The sequence below is a fragment of the Rhipicephalus sanguineus genome, chromosome 5 (genome assembly GCF_013339695.2).
Source record: "Rhipicephalus sanguineus isolate Rsan-2018 chromosome 5, BIME_Rsan_1.4, whole genome shotgun sequence".
In the NCBI taxonomy this organism is placed as follows: domain Eukaryota; kingdom Metazoa; phylum Arthropoda; class Arachnida; order Ixodida; family Ixodidae; genus Rhipicephalus; species Rhipicephalus sanguineus.
The window spans coordinates 183,205,599-183,217,654 of record NC_051180.1 but is presented as its reverse complement, the minus strand read 5'-3'; the positions used below and the strand labels follow the sequence as shown (position 1 = coordinate 183,217,654).

The window sequence follows — 12,056 nt, the reverse complement described above, 5'->3', positions numbered from 1 at the left end:
CTGATCATGTGGAGCAACTCATATTTCTTCATGATAACATCTAGTCATTACTTCCATTGTGCCGTGATATTTGCTTGTGTTGTGATGTGCATTGTGCTAGCCTGGACATTGTGTTCTGGAGATAGCAGTGTATGTTGTGTTGCATGTTAAATAAAATATTGTTACTGTGGAGGCATTTTTTCTTTGATATTCGATATTCGATTCAATATTCGAAAGTGGATATTCGTATTCGATTCGTATTCGAAAAATTTGATATTCGCACACCCCTAGAATGCACCCTTTCCTTGCAGTCATCACATCACAAAGCTTCTTGTCTTGTACTTCTTCATAAGATATTCAATCATCCAGTTTTGAAAGCTCAGTTTGCTACGACCCCATCTTATCACTCATCTCGCCTGGACCATCACCATAAGATACATGTCATTAGTTGCCGCACTAACAATTTCTATTAGTATTGCTTTGTCCAACGCACGTCCTAACATTGGAACCATCTTCCCTCCGACATCATTTCCATTTCAAATCATGACTTGTCTTATTCCATCTTACACAATCATTTAAGTGATGAAGCCCCAGTCACCCGGTCACCACTCTACAGCCTTTCTGGCTACTTGCATCGTCTGATGTCTCCTCTGGTCGGTCAGAGTGACACTCACGTCCAGAATTCTAGCCACTTCATTGAAAAAGTCAAGGACCTGCCCTTAGAAGACGGTGAAGTCGTGGTGTCGTTTGACGTGGTGTCACTTTTCACCATTGTGCCCATTAATTTGGCAGTTGAAGTATGCAAGGAGGACCTGGAATGTGGCTCCACTCTTGCCGAAAGAACGCCTATTGACGTGCCAGATCTGGTGAGACTTCTACACTTCTGTCTGTCCAACACGTACTTTGTTTTTAAAGGCGAATTTTACAAACAAGTACATGGCACAGCCATGGGGGCTTCAATCTCGGTCATTGCCGCCAATTTGACAATAGAGTCTGTGGAACGCCGAGCGCTCTCATCGTTCACTCCAGCCCCGAAGATTTTCCTTCGCTACGTCGATGACTGCTTCCGAGTTCACAAGGAAGAAGATTTGAATCCGTTTGCGCACCGCCTGAATTTCATTGAAAAGTCCCTTCAGTTTACCATTGAAGAAGAAAATAATGGAGAATTGCCCTTTCTCTATGTTCTGGTGAAACGCGACAGTGTTGGGCTCTCTTTCGCTGTCTTTAGAAAGAGCATGCACACCGGCCGTTATTTACATTTTAATTCGGTACACCCTGCAGCACACAAGAGGTTTGTCGTGTCATCTTTAGTGCAGCATGCCCACATGATTTGCACCAAGTCTGTTTATCTATCCTCTGACATGGAATGTGTGTGCCATGACCTGTCTGGAAGTGGTTACCCGGATTCCTTCGTGTTGTCCATAGAATGCAAGTTGGAGCGCCCTTCCACAGCCCCGTTACAATGCTCGAAAAAATGCAGTATACCCTACATGCCTGGCGTTAGTGAGACTTTGGCCCGTGTTCTGCGCCAGTACGACGTACACGTAGCTCATGTACGCACGTGCAAGCTGAAACACACTCTCGTGAATGTGAGACAAATTAGGAAAAGAGTGCTTTCCTGGTGTTGTGTACGAAGATCCGTGCGCGAACTGCGATAGTGTGTACATAGGTGAATCCGGGAACTTCGAGTGACGACTGAAACAGCACAGTAATGATGTGAAAAACGAGGTGTCACCAAACGCCCTCACCGAGCATGCGCAAGCCTCAAATTATGAGATAGAGTGGGGCAGAGCACGTGCCGTCGCTACTGAGAAGGACTTGACTTCTAGATTGTATCTGGAATCTTTGACGATACAAACGAGAAACAGCACACTCAACCGCATGAACGGTAGTCTGCCCTCCGCATATGCAAGACGTTTAGGTCAGGTGCTGTAGACTATTTAAACGCTTAGCTTCCGCCTTTCACTCTCACTGTGAACAAGGCTCCCGTTCTGAGTGCCGAAACGTCTTATTACATTTTTTATTCTCTTGTGGTCGGCGTCTTCGCCTTTTTATTCAATGATTCTTCCCGACCAGACGGGCATCCGTCGAAGTCTTGATTTCAGAAAGTGTTAGAGTGACAGCCAATGATGGTGATGGTCCAAACGAGATCAGCGATAAGATGGGGTCGTAACGAAGTGAGCTTTCAAAACTGGATGATTGAATATCTTTTCAAAAAGTATGAGATGAGATGCTTTGCAACGTGATTCCAGTGAGTGCAAGGAAAGGGTGCATTTCATCGATGTGATACTGCTAGTGTCGTCCAATAAATTAAAAATATACTTGTTTCCTTCTTTAGAAACACTGGAAAGGTCTTAGTACTTTCGGTCTCAACCAACGGCCATCTGTTTATTTGTTTTCACCTACATTCACGTGCAGCAGCATTGGGCATGTTGAGTACTACGCCCATCCTGTTTCAAACACTATGCACACCAGTCAGTCACTTGTCTCACACCGAGCCCACTGCAACAGCACTTACTGGCGCACACCATTGTTTCCAAAACCATCAGCACATTTGCCAGCTCACGTTCACTCTCTTCTACGCACCTTGTAAGTTGGTCGCCTTGGTAGACGGCGCTTGTTTTTTTAGCTAACTGGAACTTCTTCGAAGTGCACTATCAGTATTTATCAACTATCTGTCATTCAAACTAACACAGGAACAAGTTGGTGCCCACGAGGTTCTCATGGAGCGCAGCCATACTTTCGCACAACAAGAGCACTTCTAGAGGTGCAAAGTTACCACAGCCACCACATGGTGACCCCACATGCCAGTGGTCTGAAACGTTCAATACCATGATGCACGCTGATACAGTTGCCTACTCCTAGTCATCCCCCCACCCCCCGTGTGAGTGTAGCTTCCAGCACGCTTGTCGAGGCAAAAGAAGAAAAAAGGCACTCTCGCCTGCAACAAATTTCTGCAGCTCTGCTTACACTTGACGGATTCGAAACATTTCTGTGACAAAAGATAGGTGAGGCAATGAACTTCTCACTCTATGATTAGTTGAAAAAGCGTTGCAGGATCTGTACTAGATCGCATGTGGTTCTGGAACTCATTTACTGCATGATGCTATAAACATAAGACAGTTGTTAGCCAATGCTAGTGCCATGTCTTTTTAGCCGCCATTAATTTTTTATGCAATTTCTCACCTCTTCTAAGATGAACCAAGATGCCCAACTTTGCCCTATATTGCATTCATTTTACCAAGTCTTCATATATCGTGAAAAACGCAGTAGGGTCAAAAAGAGCATAATATATTAAGCACTAGACTGTCTATCTCAGAAAAGGAAACATAGAAAATGGTGGCACATTATTTCACGAAGAAGGTATGCATAAAGGCTAGCAAACAGCTGATGATCAATGTCAAAGCCATCATAGGGGGAAGTATGCAAAGTTCAAAGAAGATGGAAGGGATGAAGAGCCTGTAGATGAACCAGAAAACTGGACAACAAAGGAGTCATTTGACGCTTTACGCCTTTATCTTGCACTGACCCCAGCTTACACTACAGAGCATGCCGTGATACTCGGTACCCCATTGCCAACTACAGTCACAAATTGTACTGGACCAAGTGGGCACCAGAAAGTTGACCCTCCACTTCACTAAGAACAGCTGGACTAAGTGTCTAATATATTAAAGGTTTTCTTTTGCTGAACACACTCAGCCTACTCTAATTGGTAAACTGCATAATCTTCAAAATAAAATAAAAAATATGTGGAGGTCCAAAGTGCCTAATTATAAAGTCATTTGACTGTCAGCTTGAATCAGTCTTCTTGCTGTATAGCTACTTGTTCTCAGGGTTGTCATGCTAGTCTCTAGCGTAACGTCTTGTGGAGCCTGCACGTATCGAAACTACAGTGGACTACGGTTTGAATTATGAGATAATTCAAACTGGAGGGACCTCAGGATTTTGTTTGAATTACCAGAAGTTTGACTTATCAGAAGTTCTCATAAATATGACTAGGGGAAACATACCCACTAGAGTTGTGGTGGTTCTAAGTGCCGCAGCAGTATGATTGCCGGTGAAGTTTTTAGACATCAGCGATCATACTGGCACTCGTTATCATACAACGCTGCACGTGTGTGTAATCAAGGGGCAAGATGTGCTGTGTTCTGTGTCAGCTCGCAGCCCCTTCCCATTAGTAGGATGCTTTCCCGCATGACCCCAATGCACCGCGGCGAAAGCGACTTTAAAACGTGTTTGGTACACGACAGACCAAGGCCAGACCATCTCAGTTTTGTTTTTGTTTTCCTCAGTCAACATGCAATTGTTGGTGCACAGGGTTTGGCTAGTTTGGCCGTCTTTTAAGCAGGCAATCGGCTTTACTTGCGACTGTATGTGACATACAAACACAAATGTTCAGCTAGACGCAACAAAGGCAGCAGATATTTCGAGGCATGATCAAGCAAAAAGTTTGAATCAACCAAATTTGTGCACTGGCGCAGTATGAATTAAGCAGCTTTAAAATACATTGAAAACATAGCAGGCCAACCACCAAAAAGTAAGATTTGTATGAATTAACCGAGAGTTTGAATTATCGAGAGTATACTGTAAACACAAAGTAGTCAAGCACAGGCTCTGCCTTTTTCATGAATGAAGCATTATGGCAGAAAGCACTTACGTGAGTGTGTGACTGGTGCAATCCCCAGAAATGTTTCCTCTGGATGCAGCCAAAGCTTGGCAAGTCTTCCTTGCTTTCAATTGGACCTGCAAACAAGCACATATACAAACGTGCAAAACAGGGCCACCACAAATATGACACGTCTGCTGCCCTGAAAACAGCCCCAAGTGCCTTACACAGCCTCAAAGGGGTCATGAACTGCTCTTCCAAGTAATCACCGAATGACCTCATTATCGGAGTTCATTGCCTCACAAATCGATTGCCGCAAAACTTTCTCGAATCCGTCAAGAACAAGCGGAGTTACAGGGGTTTGTCACACGTTTTAGGCGCTTTCTGTCTTTTCTAGTTGCAACAAGAGTGCTGGAATCTACAAAGGGAGGTATGGCAAAGTGGACAGAAGTTACGTCAGCATGCGTCATGACATTGAGCACACATGATGAAATGCAATCGTTCTCTCCAATTGTGATTCCTGCGCACAAGTGTGGCTCACTGTGTAAATGTTAGCAGACTATGGAGCGCAGCCCCGGCACCCCATGTCAAGAAGCGCAGCTGATCCAAACGCTGCTCTTGATTTATGCAGGCTATTGGCCAATAGGATGCTACCCGCTGTTCAACATCACACAACAGGCGCTGGAAGCTCCGAAGCAAGTGAGGACAGGCCTCTATATGAAAAGAGGGCACCTGAGAAAATGGCAACATTACGCTCCGCTTGTAAGCTCTCCTTGCCGCGCACAACTGCAAGATTTGGCTGAGACGTTCATGGCAGTGTCTGCTATCAGCAAGATGCATTTTCTTACCAAGCTTGAACGGCGGTTCATAACCCCTTTAAGGTTCTCTATGACCTTAGCAACACCACCTGCGTCAAGCACCATGGGATACAACACAAATTGTTAAGACTAAAGTAACTTGTTAGAACAGTAGATTGGCTAGCTGGTGATTTAGCATCGACATATATTTAGTTGGACACAAAACAGTGCCTGTGTTGTGTCCTCTCATCTGTACTCGTTAATTTCACGCTGTGCAAATATATCGATGCTACCATTAGAGCTAGGCAAATCACTTCAGAAGCAGCTTGAAGACATATAGTTGAAAACATTTGCACTTTTGCCATTACATATCAATTCATCATCATAGTTCATAAAGAGACTCCTAAGTATATCCATGGGATTAACAAGATTTAAAATTTTCTTGGGTCTGGTTAAAGGGACCGACAACTGCTCAGAACATGAAATGAGATGACTTTACTGATGAAAAGATTGTCCATCGCATTGACTCAAACAAACCCTGTTTTTTTCGTGAGAGATGGATTTGCATTTGTATTTCTTAATTGAAAGTCGCGAAAAATGACCTGTGGCGCCTCTGGCGGCAAAAACATGAACTATCTGATGAACCTGGCCACGTGACCGTTGATTGCTGTACGCGGTAGACAATTTTTTTGTTAGTATTGAAATATTGTTTGTTTCTTTATATTAAAAAGTATTACTCCATAAAAATGTACATATAGGCCTGCATTAGTAGTATGCATTAAAGTGGCGCTGCCTTCTCGTGACGTAATGATCCCATGCTCGTCAGTGCGCCTTGAGCAACTTTTCAGCGTGCTCATGCAACCGTGCACGCAGTTTCCAGGTCGCTAAGATTTTGGAGCGACATAGTTTTGCTACCTACACTTGGTCTCAGAAATGACGTGTGCTGCTACTCGGCGTGGCCTCGCATATGCGTAGTGACGTTTTCGATGACTTGGCTTGGCTCGTGCATCGAGAGAGTAATGACGCCGGGACAAGCTACCCATGACACAGGCGCAGGCAACCTTGGACGCATGCGCACACAACGCGGTACAGATACAGGGAAGGTGTATAATGGTACATCATCTCATTGTAACAGCTTGTTATTTTCAAAAATACTTGAAAAGCTATAAATAAAGGTGGTTAAGCATAGTTACAGGAACTCCTGCGAAAGCAGAACTACGATAGCTTTCACAAATCGCGAGAAGGGCTGGGGGCATCGCTATCAATTCTCAGCATTTCTGGAGGGAAGGTGCGTCCATGTTTAGAGCCTTTCAGATCGAAAAATACTGCTTGTAAAATAACTACGTACTTTTGGGATTAACTACTGCAGCTACAAACACTGCGAAGGGTGAGCTTTCTCTCACGCCGTAAAAACATGGGTCGAGAAAAATCAGCTGTCGGTTCCTTTAAGAGGACATTTGGTAGAGTATTTGTAATACAGCAATGTTTGGCACATTTTTTTGGCAAAATTGTCAGCATGAAAAGCTGACCAGAACCAGTTTCAGTGGTACCAACTGCATGATGCCCTTGCTGAACAATACAAGGTTGCGTTTTTTCTTATTTGACAACCTTCTGAGATATGCATTATAGTATTATGGTGCATGGGGATTGTATGAAAAAACAGGAAGGAAGCTCAACAGCCTTGTTTCTGAACAACTTCTAGTTTGCTTTTTCTACTGAAGAGTGTCAATCAAATTTAAAATATGGTAAAGCATGTAATGAGTTAGTTGTTAATTTTATTCAAGTCTACACTGTGGTAGTTGCACAATATGTTAGTATTCTTGGGTTACTTTTTTTACAGGAGCTGCTGAAGAAAATAGAGAAAAAACTGACAACTTAGCCAATATAACTTATTTCTTAGCAAGCTTTTGGATTTGCGGTTAAGATTAAGTCATTAAACTAGCTGCTGCATCGGCCACTCTTGTGGTCTGGGTCACGATCACGGCGAGCTTTAACGAAGAGCACAAAGAAATGGATTCCTCGTCCACAGTGAACAGTTAGAAGATGGATTAGGAGATAAGTCTACACCGAGAAAGTTAGTCACCAAGCAACAAGACTGGAGATTACAACTAGCGCATTGTTACAATGAGAAGAGTGTCACGAACATCCGCCATAAATGCTGTTGGGTGGGTGATAGAAAGCACCCAGGGTTAGCCTGCAGTAGTTAGGCTTCAGGGCAACAGCGCAATTTCCAAGACTATTCATTCTGTAGTGCTGCCCACCCTTTCGCTAAACAATGGAGTGGCCCAAGCCATCTTACCCCGGCAGGAGACTGTGACGTTTGTGCCAAAGACTCCTTCAACAAAGTATCCCAGGTACGCCGTGTACTGGGGATCGGTGCCATCGCAGGCCACCCACACTGGGTCCATCTCCGTCTTGTAGCTCTGCAGCATGTTCACTATCGCATTCAGGAGCGTCCTGGCAAAACAGAAAAAGAATGCATCGAAGGATTTATTTCCTTGTTTGATAAAACCTAATGAATCAGTGGCAGTATTATCTGCTGCCTTCATTAGGTTCTGGGACAACAGACATTAGGTTCCGGCACACCAGTCAGTCGGACACCTGTTCGTTAAACCACACTGCGCCAAGTTCACATGCAAAAAAACAATTGCATATGTAAACAAGTTAATTGATAGGGTTACTAACATTCTTAAAGTGACAAGGTACACTGACAGATGCTGCAGTGGGAGGCCTTAAAGAACTGCAATTTTTTCACAGTGCGTGATAGCTGCTACATATCTCCATGCCATCCTTGAATCGCAGAACCTTATTGGTTGACTGGCACACACCCACTATGTCAAATGATGCCACGACAGATTACACCACCACCCCAGTCGGTAACAGCACAGAAACCCTAGCAACCGCTATGCCTGAAAACTTTCTGAACAGTCAGACGAGAGATTCGCAGACCACTTTAAATTTTTTAAAGAAAACAAGCTGCGCTGTTGAGGCAGCCACAAATGCACTCTCTCTAAGAAACAGCTTCACACTATACAAACTACTATGAGCCCCAGAGTTAATGTACCTCAACGCCGTTCACATAGTCCTGACATGTTACATGGGATGCCTGTGTCACCAACATAGGTAAAACAACCTCTTCATGGACAACTCTCCTTCACCATATACTCACCATCAAAGAGGAGTTCGCTGACACCTGACCCAATAGCACAAACCTGGACATACGCTTCGAAATACAAATGTTTCTCTCTCTCTCTCTCGTAGCCTGTAGTTGCTACTTTGTTGCAGCGGCTATTTATGACACAGACATGTTTGCCATTGTGGATTGGGTGCTGGCGAGTGTCCTTCTCATTTGCTCTTCCTTCTTGACAAGCGAATGATGTCAACCACATCATTGTCATCGTCATCAGCTTATTTTATGCTCACTGCAGGATGAAAGACTCTGCCGACGATCTCCAATCCACCGTGTTCTGCGTGAGCCGATTCAATTTTATGCCTACAAACATCTTAATTTCGTCACTCTACTTAACCCTTTGCCGCCCTCAGCCATACTTCTCGTCTCTTGGTATTTGCACAAAAATCTGGTACATTATTCTCCTCCTCTCCTTTTCCTACACTTTTTCTCTCTGCATAATTGGTTGGTAGTGCATAATTCTGAACAGTAGCGCAAAGAAGCACGCGGACGGTGACAGATCAAGACGGGACACAGAGCTAACTAACAACTCACTGTTTATTGCATGTGATCGCATTATATATACACACAACACTGCACGAAGGAAAAGGATAGGGGGGGGGGGGTACACAAGGCAATCAGCAAATCAAACAGGCGACTGACGCGACAAAAATGCCAAAAATGCCATTTTGCATTTCCTTTTCCGATAAGCGCTGTGTCCCGTCTTGATCTGTCGCCATCCGTGTGCTTCTTTGCGCTACTGTTCAGAATTACGCTCCTACTGTCTTAACTGTGCAAAGTAAACAGACATCCATCTAATGCTGCCAATCTGTAGACAAGGCTTGCGCCAATACGGGGGCCAAATGTATTATCACAATGCACATGCTAGGAAATTTGCAACCTTATATGAAAAACACACAGGTTGTTGCCTCATGTGTGGCAACACACCTTTCAATGACGTGCCCTTTCAGCAAGGCATGTGATGTGCTACAACGGTCAGCTGCCTACTTTCTATCCGTTCGCAGAAATTCAAATAGCTACTAACTAGCCAATCAGTAACCGATGAGCAGTGAACAAAATGCAGTTAACGAAATACCAGTCATTTAACGGATACACCCAACACTCCGCGGCACATCATCTGACCGTACAAAGTGTACATGCTTACACCAGCAGCAGTATATTTTATGTACACTGCAGGACAAAGGCCTCTAGCAGTAATTTTCAATTACCACGTGTCTTGCAACAGTTTATACTGTTGAATACGTACAAGTTTCCAATCTCACCGCATCACCCATTCCTCTGCCATGCTCAGCTGCACAGTGCCTCTCTTTGGCACCCAGTCAGTAACTAATCAAACAACATTCTTCTGCTGTACACAAAAAAAAAATATAGGTGACGTGCAAACTGCATTTGTTATGTAACAGACAAACATACTACGCAAGGATATAAACGTAAAGGCTCGTCCACACCGGCAACTAGCACCGGTCGTGCAACCAAGTTAGTCGCAAAGCAACTGGTTGCAAAAGGCTGATTTGGTCACAAAGCGACTGCTTTGGCTAAGTTGCTAAGTGCTCAATTTTTCAGTCGCTCAACTGCAGTTGCAAACCTCTGAACCAATCAGATGCACAGGAACAGGACGTCAACATATTTTATAGGGCAATGGCAATGCAAGGTGACTAATTATGCGTGGTAATGGGTGTAAGTCGCACGCAGGTGTGAACATCGGTCGCCTTGAGTTGCTTTTTGGTTGCCAGTCGCAAATGGTCATGTGACCGATACTGGTTTCAGGTGTGAATGAGTTTACAGCTATTCTAATGCTATAGAGAAGAACAACACAGCTTTCTGACAAAGACTACACAACAGAAATGTAGTATCACTCTAGGGTCAACTAAACTGTATGCCATCACATGGCCTGAAACCATTACAGGGAGCTACTTTGGCATAAAGGCTCGTTCACACCGGCGACTAGCAACGGTCGCGCGACCGTTTGCGACTGGCGGTCAAAAAGCGACTGAAAGCAACCGATGTTCACACCTGCGTGCGACCTATATACGTCGCCATATAGAATTCACGTCTGCTCGTATACAGCTTGCATTGCCGTTGCCCGTAAAATAGGCTGATGTCCTGTTCCTGCGCGTCTGATTGGTTCAGAGGTTTGCGACTGCAGTCGCGCGACTGAGCCAAAGCAGTCGCTTTGCGACCAAGACGGCCATTTGCAACTGTTTGCGACTAACTTAGTCGCGCGACCGTTGCTAGTTGCCAGTGTGAACAAGCCTTAACATTGCATTTCATGTGTTCCTGACTTTGCTATGAGTCATACGAGCAACTTGGTTTACTTCAAAATTGGCATATTCTGAACTGGTGCTGTCATCGTGCAGACGAACAGAGCAATGCATCACTGGCTTTCAGATGAGCCATATTGAAATAGTGATGTGCATCTGTGCAAGTCACGTTGCGAGAGTGGTGTGAGGACCGTATTCAGGATGTTGCACATTTAAGGTGTGCTGGCACTGCTACAATGCCGAGGTAGGAATTCCTAACCACAATGTGCCTGCTAGAGTATTGGATTCCATTTAGGTAACAGACGCAATAAAAGGTCATTCACCACACAGACTGCACCTGCCGGAAACACATCTTAAAATATGATAATGACTTCTGCTCTGCAGCCAATATTACATGCCAAGGTCTTCTATTAGGGCCGTAATTTTGCTGTTTAATGCAAACAATTTCTGCAGAATCTTACACAGTGCTGGTTTCTCATTTTCACTGGAACGATATTGCAGTAGCTTACAGTTAGTAATTAGTACTGCCAATCGTGGGCACACCACTTTAAGAAGAAACTATGTTGAATAATTCTACTTTAACAATTTATACTCGCCTTATAGTAAAATTTATATGCCACAAAGTGAGGTCGGTGAAAAATTGCAGCTGCTTTAATGTAATGCAGGCTATGCAATGCACAGTGGTAGAAAGCTAGGTGGCACGATTAAACGGGCAAGCAAATATGGCTGCTTAGAGAAATCGTGGCAAATGAAATGAGCACTTACCTTCCTTCATCCGCAGGCAGAGCCTTCAACTTGCTTTTGCAGGGGGATCCCGAATTCTTGCTCGAATCTTCATACGACGGAGATTCAATAAGCGAAAAGCTCTGCGGTTCCATCGGCCACTCTAAAGGACATCCGGAGAGTTCCAGTTCACACTCGTTGTCGGATGTGTCGTCGATGAACAACGACGAAGACGTCGACTTGGACCGGGACATCTTGCGAGACTGCGGCAAACAAAAGTTGACATCCCAAGCACAACCCCAGGAAATCGTAGACTGCAGAACAACCCTCAGCAACAACAACTGACGTGATTTCGACCTCAGGACCTAAACTACAAGAGCTGACAGCTAGACGCATTAAGAGTGTGAACGTCTGGGGTTTACGTCGCACGCAGCTGAGCTCGTGAAAATCCTGACACGAAATGAGTATCAATTGCACGGCAAAATCGCACTGAGCTACAA

The 12,056-nt window shown here is 44.4% G+C and overlaps 1 protein-coding gene across 1 annotated transcript in view; it reads right to left on the bottom strand.

Annotated features, from left to right (window-relative positions):
• LOC119394495 (protein zwilch homolog) overlaps positions 1-12,056 on the bottom strand; it is a 66,398-nt gene that overhangs the window by 53,695 nt on the left and 647 nt on the right. Inside the window, exons 4-6 of the mRNA XM_037661802.2 lie at positions 11,599-11,819; positions 7,682-7,839; positions 4,637-4,722 (exon numbers count right to left, since the gene is read on the bottom strand). Of these exons, the coding sequence (XP_037517730.1) occupies positions 4,637-4,722; positions 7,682-7,839; positions 11,599-11,819 (465 nt within the window). The remainder of the gene's footprint in view (positions 1-4,636; positions 4,723-7,681; positions 7,840-11,598; positions 11,820-12,056) is intronic.